This window comes from Babylonia areolata, chromosome 1 (assembly GCF_041734735.1).
Source record: "Babylonia areolata isolate BAREFJ2019XMU chromosome 1, ASM4173473v1, whole genome shotgun sequence".
In the NCBI taxonomy this organism is placed as follows: domain Eukaryota; kingdom Metazoa; phylum Mollusca; class Gastropoda; order Neogastropoda; family Buccinidae; genus Babylonia; species Babylonia areolata.
In genome coordinates, this window is record NC_134876.1 from 55,458,720 (window position 1) to 55,476,219 (window position 17,500).

Sequence of the window (17,500 nt, forward strand, 5' to 3'; positions counted from 1 at the left end):
TGTTACACATGACACAAGATTCAAACCTCTTAGATACATGGCTTTTAAAGCAAGGAACTGATATTGCAGTCAATACAAGATTAAGAACTCCACACCTAAACAGTATACATGGATATATATTTTTTAAAAGAAGTAAACCAAAACAGATGCTAGCTGAATATATCCATAACACAAACAGAAACAACAAACAAAAAAAGCAAAATAAACAAAGCAGCCTTATGAATCAGACTGATGAAGATTATGAATTTTTGTCCAAATTACTACCATGAAGAATGTGAATTTCTGTCCAAATTACAACCATGTAATACTAGAAGACATACAGAGGGGAAATTGTGCATAGATATATTTCTTTGGTCAAACTGGTGCATATTTGTGAGAGTGTATGAGTGTGTGTGTGTGTGTGTGTGTGAGTGTCTATGTGGGCACATGCAACAGGTTAAACAAACAAGGAGGCAAGGGGGAGGGAGGGGCTAGGGGGGTCTAAGAGCTTATTTGCATCATAACAACAACAGGGGGGGTGAAGAAAGGAAACATTCTGTTTTCTAACATCTCTGAAGTTTCAGTTTCTAAAAGAGTCACCACTTGTGTTTAAATAAATCCATATGTGCTACACATCATCTGCCAAGCAGATGCCTGACCTGTAGAATAGTTCAATGCACTTGGTTTCCTTTTGAGTGCTGTCATATATATATATATATATATATATATATATATATTAATACCTATCAGAGTGTATCTCCAACAGAAATTTGTAAGAGGACAACACTTATGTTGCCATGGTTCCTTTTTCAGTGCTCCGAATACATGCTGCACACGAGACCTCAGTTCGATTTTCCAGTCAAATGTGGGAGCAAAGGCAAAACCAAGATCAGATCCCAGACCCTTACAGACACTGTAATGGCATATAAGCATCTTAACCAGTCTCCTACCTTCTTCCCTTAAACATTTCTAAAAAAAAAAACAACAACAACAAAACACAACAACCCCCCCCCCCCCCAAAAAAAACAAAAAACAAACAATAACAACAAAACCTGCATATAATTCCAATAACTAATTGCTGTTGATAAGCTGGTGTAAATGACTGTGCTTTCATTTGGCAATCATATTAATTAATAAAACTATTTTTCTTTAAATTAACATTTATCTATTTTACACACACACACACATATGTATGTATGTATGTATCTATTTATCTATGCACACAATAAATACTGGTGGTATGACTTGGTATTAATGACTGGTATTATTTTGGCACTTTTTTGTAATCTTTAACCCTTTCGCTGCCAGGAAAATAAGATTTAAGTGAAATCTATTTGCCAAGGTTTTTTCACAAAAAAACGGGCATAAATTTTCAAAAAATTCTGTGCTCTTTGTTATTGGAGAAAGACCCATAAAAGTATATATTTTCTGAAAGGGAAATGAATAAAGAATACAAAACACATGATGTTTTCCCATTTTATGTATTTTTTAGTGACATGCTGTTGTTTTGAAATCAGTGTTTTTGTTTTTTGTCACATTTTCAACTTCTTCATTACAAACATTAGTCAGGTAATTTGCACAAAAAACATCATATTTTCTGGACAAATGGATATCTGCAAACACAAAATCATACTAGAACAACCACAATATATATATATATATATATTTTTTTTTTTTTAAGAGATAGATACACAATACATTGTGACTTCTCCAAGTGATAAGATGGATGTGGGGCCATGCCCCCTCAGTCTCCAACCCCCCTTCTCTTCACCCCTCTCACACGGTCACTTGATACAGTTCTCATCAGACCGCGTTGGCTGCGTGCCAAGAATATCGCTCTGCTGCTAATTCGGTCATGTCGACTGCTAACAGTTCAGCCGGCATCACTCCCTGACAGTCGCATCTTGGCCACTCTCTTGATTGCTCCCTTTATTTTTTTTTTATCAGATCGTCCTATAAATGTTCATCACTATCTTCTCCTTCGAATTTACGCTTCAATTCTTTCTGAGCATCAGCTAAAGAAAGAAATCTTGGTTGATTTAGTTCGTCACAATCGCATGTCTTGAGCACGGCGTCAGTCCGACATTTTGTTGAGCGAGCGAGGAGAGAAGTCAGGCAAACACTTGGACAGTGACCCAACCAAAACGTTCAAATAAAGGACTGCTTCATGACGTAGATGGGGTTTCTAGCTATGAATAGAATCTAGAGAGATTCCCCAGGCTAAAGCTACCACGATTTTTGTCAACGAAGTGAATGCAAACCAGGGAAAAGTCAGAATATTTCGATGACGAGTTATCTTGTCATTGTTGCAGCGAAGCATGCATGCTTGCCATGACGAGTTATCTTGTCATGCAGGCAGCCTAGGGGTTAAATTAGGAACAAAAAAAAAGTACAGTGTAGGTCATCACCTGTTCTGCATGAACATTAAAAAACCCAAAAAACAAGAAACAAAAAAAACCAACCCCCCCCAAACTTTCCATCACCCATAACAGTAGAAAATGACAACTTCATATATTTCTGTACATTCAATTTTCATAAAGCTCTATGTTCAAAAATCAACACAGAAAGAGTGAGTATACATAGCATGCGTGGATAAGCATCCCCCCCCACCCCCCATCCCCCCAAAAAAACAATAACCAAGAAAAACCTAAACATATCCACATCTATTTTTGACACTGATTTAAAATAGCCTGGTAACTCTTGTACATGATACTTGACCTGCTCACTAGTCTTTATTACTTCTTTTAATTGATATACTATTTTTCACTGAATTTTCAACCCAAGTTTATTCACAAACAAGAAAAGAAAGTGTATCATGACAAGACATGTGCCCAATCTGCTGCATCAATCAAAAGCCATTTACTGCTATCGATGCAGTGAATTCATATCCACTGTGTCTAGGTCTCGGTGCAGGGTGGCAGGGCCCAATACTCTCTCCTTCTGCCATTTTAACCTTCCCCCAACTGAAGACAGGTACCCATTCACACTTGTGTGGATTTCAGAGTGAAGCGTCTCTTCCAAGGACACAACATCTGCTGAAACGGGGCCAGCCACAAAAAACTGAACACCAGTGAACACTGGATCAGAAGTCCAACACCAAACAGATTTTGCTTTTTATAAGGTAAATAGCACCAAGAGACAAGACACATGAAGAGCAAGGGTGGTCAGCTCTCCTGCATTGTGTAACTCAAGCATTGGTCAGAGAAAAAAACCAAACCACTGACCGTGTTAGGTATACAAGAAAACCCACTGCCACTGGCAGTTACACAAGATAACGTTTACTTTTCATGCATGTTTGTGTGTGCAAGCATAACATATACTATGTCTGTATGTGTGTATGTGTGTGTGTATGTGTGCATGCATGTGTGAGTATGTTTATGCACATACATATGTATGTGTACATGCTAGTGTATCGGTATGTGTGTCTAAAAAGATTCTATTCATGCATGCATAACAGATTCACAATTTGGAGATTGCAGATTATATATCTATATCTATATAAACATAGACACATAGATATAGATATATAGTGGAGTAATGGTTTGACTTGTTAAATTTTTTTTTTTTTTTTTTTTTGAACCGGGAGAAAACAACAACATACATATAATATACATTCAAGAATAAAGATGCTTACCAAAGAACACAAAACAGCAAAAGCATAAGAATTCAAAGAAAAGCACACTACTGGTAAATTTTGTTAACCTTTTGGAGGGGAGGGGGGGGAATCTTATATTTCAGTGTGATATGGTAAATATATTACTGATCAAATCAAAAGCAAACCAAAAGCAAAGCAAAACAAAAAGCAATATCACTCAAGAATAAAAACTCAAAAGAAAATTTTCACTCAAGAATAAAAACATTTTTTTTTATACATAAAAAAAAGAATAGAAAATAGAAAAAAAAATCACTCAAGAATAAAAACATTTTTTTTTATACATAAAAAAAAGAATAGAAAATAGAAAAAAAAAAACCATAAAAAAACAAACACACACTGATTATGGCTGGCAGATTTTTTAACTTTGATAAAACTGTGGAATCCAAGAAACACCTTTTTACCTCCCAATAATCTTTTTTAACAGACAATTACAACATACATCTATACATCCCCTGCACTGTTCAGTGGCATAATTTAACTCCTGTGCCGCTCATTGCAAGTTCCCCCATGCACACCTGTCCTGGGTTCACCTGCCCTCTCTCTTTTTCTTTCCCTCTTTCTTTCACCAAGACCATACTTCAGTCTAGAGAACTTCATCATGGCATCATTCAGTGAAACAATACACAAGACAACATCACCACAAAAAATGTGTTTTTCCAGAGAAACAAAACATGGAACAACATGGTCACAAAATGTGCTTTTCAACGTTCACACGTTTCTGTACATTTCCTTTCTTAATTCAACTGTTGTGCATTTACGCAGGTAAAAAATTTCATGTGCAGAGATTCTGGCATAATATTGCACTGTTATGGAATACCTCATAACTCTGATTTATCCATAAGTGGTGTATGTGAAAACAAAGCCCAAATACAATTTCTTGTTTTCCCTCATGAATTTTCATAAAGAAAGACAGAAAAATAAAATAATCAAGCTAAATGTTGTCCCTTCAAATCTTTCAGTCATAAGGCATCACGTCAAAATATATAAAAATTCTGGTCAGCAAACTATTGAAAAAAAAAAAAAAGAAAAGAAAAGTTAATTGAGGTTCTGCTGTGTATATTGTCTTTGCAAAAAAATGTCAAAGCAAAGTATAAGAAAGAAACTCAAAACTGGTGATAAAATTATAGATATTTTAATACTCATTTCCTTTGATATTAACATTTTTCTAAACTTTGGTTAAATCATATGACTGACTAACTGTTGACTTGAAAATAAACTGGCATGAAAACGAAGTGATCAGGAGTATAATGATTTGCAAACTGGGTTTTGCATAAACACTTAATGAAGTGAATAATCTCAATCAATATTTAGAGTACATTTCTTTCAGAGGGCGTATTAAAAAGAAAGAAAAAAAAAGGAAAAAAAAAAAAAATTATATATATATATATATATATATATATACACACACACACACACACATATATATAGCGAGAGAGAGAGACAGAGAGAGAGAGGGAGGGAGAGAGAGAGAGAGATTGGTAGAAAAATAGATATGTATAGATATATACATAACATATCAAATCAGTAGATCTTTGTTCTTCATGAATGAAGTGTTCCGTCATGGTCATGGCCACAAAAAACAACAACAACTGTTTATACTTTTTTTTCATAAGAAAAATGGCTGCAATATTCCATAAGTAAAACCCTATGCCTCACTGAGCCAAAGACTTTTACAAAAGGTAAACAGGAAATCATATCCTCCAACACATTTACAATGAGAAATGCTTTTTGATGGGTGGACAATCAACAATACAACTTTATCTGAGATGCACATTCCAGTACATTGTGTGGAGATTCTTCTCATCATAATAATATCTCAACAATTATGCAGCCGCAGTGCCCTGGTAAACAAAATGATTCAGTTAATTCCATGTCAAGGTGGAGAAGTTTAGCCTTAGAAAAAAAAAAAAGTTTTGGCAAAGGACTATTGTGGACACTCTCTCTCTCTCTTTCTCTACGCAAACATACACACTCACATTCATTTGTATGTAGTCTTCAAAACCATCCCAAAAATACTTGTTTTAAGAACACACGGTCTCACACACACACACACACACACTTACATTCACATACACTAACACACGCACACACACACAAAACCGTGGGTGTGTAGAAAACAGTGGAGAAAATCCTGCTCACATCAAGACATCTCAAAACTTGTTCACAACCCAGCTGCCATCAGTGAGACAGATATTACTCAAGTGAAGCTGTGCAGTACTAATGGACATGACATTGAAATATCACCCTGTTACACACAAGACAGCTTGGAAGGCATCAGTTACACAACACTGACACAAAACCTCAAGAGACAACAACAGATATTAACAACATTACTGGGCTTTGAGATTAAGTGCTGATACATAGTTATGTTACCAATTTGTGAATTGACTAAAAAAAATTTTAAAAAAGTAAAGAAAAAAAAAAGAATTTGTTTTAAGTTTGTTCCATATTCTACTTGGTTTACTTCCAGAGACCTTTATTAAAGTAATGTAAAGGTTGATATATGTCATTAATTTCTGACACATTTTTTTGTTGTTGGTTTCTTTTATTAGGCTTTTTTCAATAAATTGTAAAATTATTTTTGAAGAATCGAAAATTGTAAAACATTTCCAAAAACAACATTTCAACAATCACAGTGCCCTAGTTCCCTATAAACAAAAATGGTTCAACCATTTCTGTAACAAGGTGTAAACTTGTCTTTTTTCTTCTCTTTTTTAAGGGTTTTGGAAAAAAAAAAAAAAAGTTGTTTTTTTTCCTCCAGATTTCTTCTTTTTCATTTTTTACTCTTATCTTTTGAAATTGATTCTGTTGAATGATTTGTGGCCAACAACACACAGCAACAACAACAGAAATGTTGGGGTGGGGTGGGTTGACATTTCTCCTTTTTGTCAAATTACTGTATTATCCTGGAAAGCCGAGTCCTGACTAGTAGCACTTGTGCATTCTCGACTTTTATCACAGTCTGCGAGTAGATAAGCTGTAGATAGTTTATTGTAATTACCAGCCCATATGGCAACAGCACATAAGAGAATATTTGAAAGAAAACGATTTGAACTCATATAAGATGTATGCATCTGATAATCCACATCTACCAAGAATCCCCCAAAGTAAAAGTCATCCATACTGACTGAAGGAGAATCGCTCTGTTGATGGTGTTTTCTGAGTACTGATATCATCTCCGTAAACTGAATTATTCTTTTCAACTGTTGACTGGGCTACATTACACTCTTCATCTGCTCACTTTAACTTCAGCATCATTATGGGATTTTGTTTCAATTCTATATGATGGTGATCATCAACAATGTTGAATCAAACCTCGCCAAGACTGAAGCGTGCAACTGTTGCTTTCAGTTTCAGTGTGATCATTCATGTTTATTGTGATCAAGTGTGTCATTAAATGTTGAGTTTGTTGTGAGAGGTGACATTAAGTGATGGTCAGAATCTAGATTTCAGACACAGATAGGGAACATACAGCCAATAAGATGCGGGAGTCAGAGCTGAGTAAAAAAAACATAAAGTCACGCTTTATAGGCCGGAAATTATGGTATCTATTTGTCTGATGGAATGTGCTTTTTTTTTTTTTGCTTTGTTTTTCTTCATTAAAGCTCCATGTGTTCCCCCCCTCCCCCTCCAACCTCACCACCACCCATCCATAGAAATCTACAGAACCTGTTTGTACATTTTTTGTTCAGATGATCAAAAACCATAAACAGGGCCTTTCCTCAGTGATGAAACCTACACAGGTAGGTACACTCCTGGTTCAGGTTTGTTAGTGAGGTAGGTTGGCTGCCATCTTGTAAGCCAGAAGAGTGTTCTTCATTAGCATGGCCACGGTGCAGGGCCCCACGCCCCCTGGTACTGGTGTGATGACACTGGCTTTCTCAGCCACTCCTGCAAAAGCAGCAATGGATCAGAATGATGAAAACAAAAGACAAGTTTCCTTTTCCCCCTGATATTAATTGCATACACTATCATATGTATTCAAATGGAGCAAAGGCCCAGACTATGAAGCCAGTGTCCACAGGTTCAATTCCAACATATGGACCAGGATTTTTACTCACACCCCTCCTCCCGCCCCCTACCACCTGTCCACTACACCTTGAGTGGTGCTGTGGGTGCCAGTCTTTCAGATGAGATGATAAACTGAAGTCTCATGTTGCAGCATGCACTTGGCACATGTAAAAAAAGAACTGGGTGCCAGTCTTTCAGATGAGATGATAAACTGAAGTCTCATGTTGCAGCATGCACTTGGCACATGTAAAAAAAAGAACTGGGTGCCAGTATTTCAGATGAGATGATAAACTGAAGTCTCATGTTGCAGTATGCACTTGGAGCATGTAAAAAAATCAACAACAAACAAAAAAAAACACAGCAACAAAAGGGATTTCCCTGGCAATATTCTGTAGAAAAATCCACTATGATGGTGGAACAAATACACTGATGACAGGAAAAAGAAAACCAAATCTGGGTTGTGCTCCACTGTGGCCACAAAATCTCCCCTGGGAGAGCTGACCAAATTTTCACAATAAGAAATCTGTTGTGACATAAAGTAATATAATACAATACAATACAATACAGTGGAGTACTTCAACTGAGATGGAGGTGTGCAATTACTTATTTTTCTGTCTTATCTTATTTAATATTTTTTGCTACCCAATCATCTGCACCATTTCAGAAGCATAACTCCAATGCTGCTCAACCTGAGTCCTCTCAACATGGTCACACCCACATTCCTCTGCCACAATATTAGTCACCTGGATGTCACACATAAGAAGAGACTCTGCACTGCTGCCAAGTCACTCTGGTGGTCTTCAGTAGTGCCAGTTCTGATTTGACATATGCAGGACATCACCTGTCAAGCACTCTTCTGAAGACAAAAATCACTCAGTCGCCAAGCCAGACTGACTGAACATTGTCCCAGGAGATGAGACTGCCATCTCCAACAAGAATTTCCCTTGAATCTGCTGATGCTAAGAACTTTGACAGGAAATCACAAGCATGGAAATGGAGGAAAAACTGAAACTGGGGTCAGCATGAGAACAGGGCTTAAAAGTTTACTCAATTTAAAACCTTTTTCCAGATTTGATGATGAGCTAAGATGAGCATAATGCGCTGCTACGGGGGCTTCATTTAGATTTGGGAATATGTGGCAAGGCTGTACTCTACACTTCATTTCAAACTAATGTCCCAGCAATGCCCAAGAGATAGACACTCTTGCGGTCAGGAAATTTTAATAACACTCCCAATGGCACACCTCTGAAAGTGGATGACTCTCAACTGTGTTATCTCAATCTTCCCATCTGAGCCCACAGAATATTCAACTCTGGGTAGGAGTTGGACACAAGTAAAATAATATACTATCTCTAATTGACCACAAAACTGCATCATCTCAGTCATCAGTCCACAACGTTAGCTGCTGCACAATGATGGCTGGTGTTTATTCATTCACTTCATATTACCCACCATCCAGAAATTTAATTCACAAAACACAAAACAGTGATTACTCACATATTCTGCAGCAATAACACTCCAACCCCATATCAAAATGACAATGCTGTTATGTGTGTCTATTTACGTCTGGGACCATGTAACAAGGCTCTTCTCTACACTTCCTTTCATACTAACATCCCAGCATCAACTATGCTAGAGATGCTCTTTTTAACACACCTGCAAAATCCACATCCCCAACCAATTTGGTTTTGCCTGGTTTATCAGGATCATCAATGCGGTTGATGCCAACATCGATGACAGCCACCCCTTCTTTCACCATATCGGCGGTGAGCAGATTGGGCACACCTGCTGCTGTGACGATGATGTCTGCCGTCTTGGTGAAGACGGCCAGCTGCTCAGCAGGTGTGTATCGGTGGCAGATTGTGGTGGTGGCGTCACCTGCAGTCAGAGCGGAGATGGTTGTACTGTATAAATCACAGTGTTAGCATTTATCTCTGTATTCCCTTATGAATAATAACTGATTTTATCAATATTGTACTTTTCCCCTACAATGAGCAGGCAGAAAACACATTACAAATAAGACATGTTAAAATGAGCACATTATAAAAAGACATGTCAAAATGTTCTCAGTTAATGACAAATAAAAGCAACAAAACTGTGGAAAATAACTTTATATAAAAATATAGGCACTATTATGCTATACCATAATAACACAAGATTAACCCCAAGGCTGCATGTACGACAAGATAACTTGTCAGCACAGCCATGTACACTTCGCTGCCAAAGTGACGAGGAATCTCGTCAATGAAATATTCAGACTTTTCCTTGGTTTGTATTGAGTTTCTTGGCAAAAACACAAGTACCTTTAGCAAGGAGAATCTTTCTAGATTCTGTTGATAGCTAGAAACCCCAGCTATCTCATGAGGAGGTCCTTCATTTGAATGATTTGGTTGGGCTACTGGCTCGCTTGCTGCATGCTCAGCAAAATGGCGACACTCAGCTTAAGCTGTGCAATCCGAGGTGCACAAATACGACCAAAATTGCTTTCTTTAGCTCATGCACAGAAAAAAAAATTGAAGCGTCAACTCGAAGAAAAAGACAAATGAACTTTTATCGGACGATTAGATAGAAGATAAAGGGACCAATGAAGAGCTGGCAAGGTCAAACAGTTGAGTGATGCTGTTCAAAGTTGACTCCGCCCACATGACTGACAGTGTCGCTGACCGAAATAGCAGCAGTACACAAAGGAGCGATATTCTTGGCATTGAGCCAATGCAAGTGAGGCATAGAGATAGAAACAGGGCGAGGGGACTCAGGGTAACTGGACAAAGGAACTGGGTCAGAGAGGTGGAAAAGGAGGCAGAGGGGGTGGAGGCTGAGGGGGCGTGGCCTTACTGTGTTTGAGGGGATCAATGTAGGGCCAACAAACAACATTCAGCCTGTTATTGCCGACTTTGCTGGTGACAGTAAACTGAAAAATCGACCCACACAGCACAGCCTGCATTGACTTTTTCTCCTTTATTGTAGATGATAATCTAAACTAGAACTTTGTTTAGGAAACCTATTTGTATGCACAGCAGACACTCCAACATGTAGAAGCAAATCCAGACAGGCAGAAAGAAAGTGACTCCTGACTGTCAGCATCAGCAGATGCAAATCCAGGCAGGCAGAATGAGACTCCAGACTACCAGCATCAGCAGATGCAAATCCAGGCAGGCAGAAAGAGACTCCAGACTATCAGCAGACGCAAATCCAGGCAGGCAGAAAGAAAGTGACTCCAGACTATCAGCATCAGCAGATGCAAATCCAGGCAGACAGAAAGAAAGTGACTCAATATTATCTGCATAGACAGATATAATTTCTGTGTCTGAAATGAAACAGTTCTTGGGTCTGACTTTACTGATGGGCACGATGATTTTTTTTTTTTTTTTTTTTTTTTTCTTGGTCAAGAAAACTGATTAGATTGAAAGGATCAGACATCTATGTTGTTATGACCTAGATCTGTCACAACAACAAAACAATATGTCACGATATGACACTACAGGATACTCAATTCTCTCTTTCACCCTCGCCTCTTCCCCCACCTCCCCCCAAAAATGAAAAAAAAACCCAACAAAAACAACAACTAACACACACACACACAAACATAAATGCTTGCATAGACACAAAAACAAATATGCAAAGACAATTTTTAAGACATACTCAAAGAAACCCATGCATAAAATATGCACACACACTTGCATGACTATGGATTAGTTCAGGACCACTGAGTGTAATTTGCTAGACACAAGAAAGCAGTTAAGTTCACTATGTGTGTGCGTGCGTGTATGTGCTTGTGTGAGTGTCTATGTGTGTGTCTGACAGTGTACATTTGTGTGTTTGTGTGTGAGTGTGTGTGTGTGCTTAGTGAGAGCATCAGTCTATGCATTATTACAGTTATTAAAATTTAATATCTTTACCATTATACTCTGTCCACTTGACAAGACACTTTGAAGTATAGGAATAAGCCATTGTACCTGAAAGGCTACCACGGTCACCGTCCCCATGAAGGAAAACGGCGATGGGTAATCCCACATTCTTGGAACGTCCACACACCACAGCATTTTTGCCAAAGGTTTCCACACCTGCGAATGCAACCAAGGCATAAAGTAAATCATTCATTTGCTAGTTACAGTGTGTTTGTTCTTTTTTCGTTGTTGTTTTCTTTTCTTTTTAGGGTAAAAAGAAAGATAGTGGAAACCTGATGAACAATATTTTCATTTTTCTTCCAAAAGATCAATTTTAAAAATGAAGAAAAACCCAAAAACAACAACAACAGACACCTCACTCACACAGTAGCTGTTTGTTCTCATTCAAACCTATGGCATCATCCATGCACAAACTATATAGCACACACACACACACACACACACACATATATATATATATATATATATATATATATCATAATATAAATAGTATTAGAAAAGGCTGAGAAATTAAAGATATCTCATAACATATAACATTACAAGGATGTGCATTTCAATGACACTTAAATGTTTCTTTCCCACTAAAAGCCCACCATGCTAGCTAGCTGTCTCTGTCACTTTTTTGAAAGTTTGAAACAAGCTGCCGTTTCATGAATGATCATGAATATGTAGAGAATTTTATCCCTCTATTAATTGAAACCATACTAACACAGTAACAGTCATAAATCATATATTTACATGGTGAAGTTAACACTACAAGTACGAGCAACTGATATGAATATCATTAATGTAATAATCTTAGCAAGGCTGATAAAGCTTTGTGATAAAAGAACTGTAAATAACAACCACCATATTAAAAAAAACAAAAAACAACAACAACAAACCAACCCCAAAACACCACCACCACACCCCAAGCAAAACAAATGTGAAGAATTCATCACGTGTACCTGTATACTGACAAGCCTTGATCTTATTCCTGACATACACCACACTTGCAGGGTCACTGCCAACCAGGATCACAGTCAGCTGAGGAGATCTACCACCTGCCTCTTTAATCTGTGCCACCTCCACTTTCACCTCATCTTTGATCTGCTTGGCAATGGCTTTTCCATCTATCACTCTGGCTGTAGTCAGTCTGGAAAAGTGATATCACTGATAAGATTTTGTATTGTCACAAATGAATCAACCAAATGCTATTTTTCACATGTAAAGCCTTCATTGAAAACAGATCTGTGTATAAAAATATACATACACACACACATATGATGATACATACAGAGAGAGAGAGAGAGATGGTTTCTTCATATAGGCCAAGGCCCCTTATAAAGGGGTATGTGAACATAATACAATGAAAAACCAAACAAAAACAAAAACAAGAAACATAATACAACATACATAGAAAACCTGATATAACCTAAGTTCCAAATGAAAACTAGCCTAGCTATGAAACAGTGTTCTTGTGATGTAATGGTTTCTCGGACTTTGATAGCTTTATATAAATTACACAGAGCATTGTTTCTAACAATTTCACACAAGGTTGAAGACATTAACAGGTTCAATTTAAACATATTTGGTTGTCTATAATATTTAGGCTTAATAAAGGATTTTTGAATATTCCTCAAACTGGACAACAAAGAACAAAGTGCATTTCATTTTCTGTCGAATCTTTGCATAATGGACAAATCTGATCACTGTCATTACATGTTCTATATCTATAATAATCAACCACTAACTCTGAAATACCTAATCTGAATCTTGTCGTTATATATCTCAAATGTCTATCCATATTTAACATCAGGTATGGTTTCAAGTGTGGGCCATTGTTGAAAATTCCTATAAAAAATAAAATCTTTCACTATTTTGAATATCAAACCTTTTTTTCATTTCTGTCATTTATTTCTAACCAATAATGAATACATTTAACTGCAGCAACTGCCTCTCAACACCTAAGAATTTCTTCAAAACAAAAGTATGAACTGATTCACAATGAATAGTGGCTCTAACTTGGCCCCACAAGTCAACCGTATAACACAATTGGCTGTACCTGAGCATCAAACAGCTTAATAAGTAAATCAAAAGAGGTATTATTGAACACATGTAACTTTTTCATAATACAGATTAAAGCATTTTAGCCCTACTTGCTAAATCTTTACAAGCACCAACAAAACTCAAAGAGTGGAGAAAAATTATTCCCAAATATTTATAAACGTTAACAACTGGGATCAATGCATCACCATACAACCACCTTTCCCTGCTACTCTGATAACCACCCTTACAAAATACTATGATATTACTTTTAGCCATGTTAACTCTTAATTGAAGTGAATCTGCCGCACGATGTAAAGAATTCAGCTGTGTTTGTAGACCAACAACGGCTTCAGACATCAAAATAACATCATTGGCTAACAGAAGTGTGAACAATTCAAAGGCATGAAACTGGAGAAATACCACCAACACCATCCCCCAACATATGCACGCACACAGACACACACGCTCGCACACATAACTTAACCATCACACACTGTGGATGAACGTGAAGCGGTCTCCCGGTACAAGAAGCATTGATGACGGTCGGTTGCAGACGCTTTGTAAGGCGTACACCAAATGCACTTAACTGTCGTAACCAAAGAGTGGAATTCATTTATAAGCGTTGTCACTTTGATACACAAGCTAACAAAGACCAATAACTAAGCACAGCAGGAACGTCTGTCTGCACACGTTCGCGCGAACTTCTTCCGTAGTGATGAAACTCTTGCAGACGACGTGTGTATCGGTGCCTAAACCGAAATTTAACCATCCCCAACTTTTAACCCTAGAGGCATTTCAAAAATATGAAGTGTGCCTTTTAAAATGCTGATCGATGATTATACTTTTTGCAGCTAAAGTAACTGATAGCTATCTATCCCAAAATAAACATGTTTAAGTATATTTGTTTTCTAATAGCAATTTTGTCTTCTTTACAAGTCTTTTGTATTAAAATCCTATGGGTTGGAAATGAAGGAGGAATCGGCTTAGGTCTGACAATTTTGTTTTGTTTTGAGATTGCCATTGCTATAGATCATATAGTCAAAATATACAAACAGTAGCTTAAACAGAATGCAGTATGCCTGCTGTTGTTATGATATTGACCTAAAATGCAAATAACGCAATCTCACTCAATGTCGTGACTGTGTACGTGAATCACTCAAGATGGCGGACATCAAACCAAAACAAGTAGGGGGTGTGAAGTCTCTAATGGAGGAACTCCAAGAATCAGCACCTGACACAGCGCAAATATTGGATACACCTGCACCCGAAAAAAAAGGCAATGATGGACCAGGAGAGGCCAAAAATATGCGTTTGGTGCAACAGAAGGAAGCAAATAGCATTCGATCTAAGCTTCTTCGTGAACGTAAGTTGCAACCAGGGGGCTCATTGTATTACCTTACTGAAAACACCAGTTTACCTTTGTACTCTTACTGTCATACTTCGTAGATCTCGGGTTGCATTTGAAATTTGGTTACTGCATGACAGCATTCTGATTATTGACTGTTGTTTTTTTTTCTTCGTCTTGTTGTTGTACTAGTCATGTGTCATCACATGATGGCATGGGTCAAGCACCCCTCTTACTAAGCATTCCGTATCCGCAACGTTTATTCACAAAATGAATCAAAGGTTGAGTCCGCTGCATAACTGATATTATAGTGAACACTTAAATAGAATTCTTTGTTATCCATCATCAGTTATTCTTATAGGTGTAATATTTATTTTTAGTTGATTTGAATAATGAACGGGTCTGGAATAGTGGAAATGGGAGATCGACGATCATCGATCACGATAATTTTCAACTTTGATTTGTTTAGTCTTGTCTTTCCATAGGCACCCACAGTCATGCACTTTGAATAGTTCTATAGTTATTCTGAAGCAAGTAAATAAAGACATATTAACTGCGCAGGGCTTGTAGGGCTACTCCTTGTGGATTGGAAGTGTTTTTGAAAGTGAACCATAAAAACTTGAAACACACATCATCACAGCTTGCATTATTATTACCATTTTAAACATGGATCAGACTACTTTTGTTTTCTGTCATAACATAAAAGGGTATGGGTCCTTTGACGTTTGACTCAATAGTACTCTCAAGTGATATGTTGATCAGGTCTTATCTTATAATCTGTCAGTTATTATAACTATAAGTATCAGTTATGAGCACACACACACACACACATGCACACACACACACACACACACACACACACACACACACACACACACACACACACACACTCACTCACTCACTCACTCACTCACTCACTCACACACACACACACACACACACACACACACACACACATATATATATATATATATATATATATATATATATATATATATATATAATATTGTCGCCAGAACATATTGTCCACAGGTCTGTCTGTTTCTTATAATAACTATAGAGAGCTCTCAAGATCTCTTACATTATTTCTGCTTTGTTTGTTTGGAAGGTCTTATCTCTTTAACCTTTTGCTCTGTTAAACTTAAAAGATCTGTTTTGGTCACACCCTCTTTTTTGTTTTTCATGGTCTATAATTTAGAAGCTCTGACTCATTTTGTTGATCAGGGCAGACAATGAATGAATGATACACTGATGATTAAATTGATTGATGTCATGTATATTAGTACTGATTTTCGTTTGAAATATTTTTATATTAATTATTGTCGTGCCAAAATTTCCAGTGGATTTCATGCTATTTCTCCTGACATGTCTGTAAAAAAGTATGTTTGTGTGTGCGTGTGTGCATGGATGCATGTGTGTGTGTGTGTCTGTGTGTGTGTGTGTGATGGACTATGCAAGTGAGTGTTTTGGCTTGCAAGTATTGTGTATACACATGCAAGTGCCTACTTTGCCAGTATCAAAGAAGAAAGAATGTGAGCACAGAGAGAGTGCAGATTGCCGGCAGCCTTCCTCCCTCCTTACACGTGTCAGAGTACTAACCCTGTTCTTGAATTGTAGCCTCAGTATGATATAGTACCTTGTAAACTAATTCTACATGAGTTGAGTGTATGTAAGTTTGAATGTAAACACACAAACATGACAGTGATACACTGTATTTGGATGGATGGGGATCTTCCTCATATTGGTGGAATCCTCCGTTTCTAGTTTTGCCAGAAACAAGTGGATTTAGTTAAATTCTGTCCAGAGATTTTTTGGCTTGTCGGGGTAGTTTATTGTGTTGTTGTTTTTGTTGGACCAAGCCTGCCTGCCTGCTCATCCGTCGGTCCGACAGGAGACTCCATCATGTTTCGCTGCCCTGCCAAATAATGTATACTGAGATGGGTGTGATTTAGAGAAATTTGTGCATAATGATAGTTTCAGATACATGGTTATAACCCATTTTCCTACCTTTTACTATTTCATATTCACATCTCTTTGTACAACAGAACTGTATCGCAGTGTGTGTGTGTGTGTGTGTGTTTCCTGTCTGTGTGACTGTGTCGGTGGCTGTGTCTGTGTGTGTGTCTGTTTCTGTGCCAGTGTGTGTGCATGACTTTACCTCATCTGCTCTGCCTGTCTTTCTGTTTGTGACTCTCTCATAGTCATTCTCTGTCACAATTTAGAAGTAGAAGTTTTGGCTATAATGGCAACACAAATACCATATACCATAGATCTACCAGTATGTCCACAGATTCTCCATGCCTTTTGTGTAAATCCACAGTTTATAATAAATGAAATTTTTTGTTTGAATGTAAATCTTATGATGATTTTAAGAAGAAAAAAACAACAAAAACTGCACCAGTAGAGCAGTGTGTGTGATTTATGGAAAAAAGGCTAAGACATTGCAAATAAACCAAAAGAAAAAAATCTCTATAGCTTGTTATTATGAGAAGGTTGAGAGTGAAATCTATTTTGAAAACTGGAATAGAGATGTATCATGTATACAAAAAAAATGTGTGTGTGTGTGTGTGTGTG

At 37.3% G+C, this 17,500-nt stretch overlaps 3 protein-coding genes across 3 annotated transcripts in view; 2 read left to right on the top strand and 1 right to left on the bottom strand.

Annotated features, from left to right (window-relative positions):
* LOC143284143 (solute carrier family 15 member 4-like) overlaps positions 1-17,500 on the top strand; it is a 531,759-nt gene that overhangs the window by 396,844 nt on the left and 117,415 nt on the right. The window lies entirely within an intron of this gene.
* On the bottom strand, positions 7,356-14,272 carry LOC143284732 (bifunctional methylenetetrahydrofolate dehydrogenase/cyclohydrolase, mitochondrial-like). Its single transcript, XM_076591722.1, has 5 exons — positions 14,076-14,272; positions 12,513-12,688; positions 11,602-11,709; positions 9,302-9,523; positions 7,356-7,525 (listed from the first exon to the last, which is right to left on the bottom strand). Exons 1-5 carry the CDS (start codon positions 14,192-14,194, stop codon positions 7,404-7,406), a joined length of 747 nt encoding a protein of 248 aa, XP_076447837.1. The 5' UTR covers positions 14,195-14,272; the 3' UTR covers positions 7,356-7,403.
* Positions 14,765-17,500, top strand: part of LOC143292742 (RUN and FYVE domain-containing protein 2-like) — a 61,946-nt gene continuing 59,210 nt past the window's right edge. Inside the window, exon 1 of the mRNA XM_076603283.1 lies at positions 14,765-14,944. Within this exon, the coding sequence (XP_076459398.1) occupies positions 14,788-14,944 (157 nt within the window). The 5' untranslated portion in view covers positions 14,765-14,787. The remainder of the gene's footprint in view (positions 14,945-17,500) is intronic.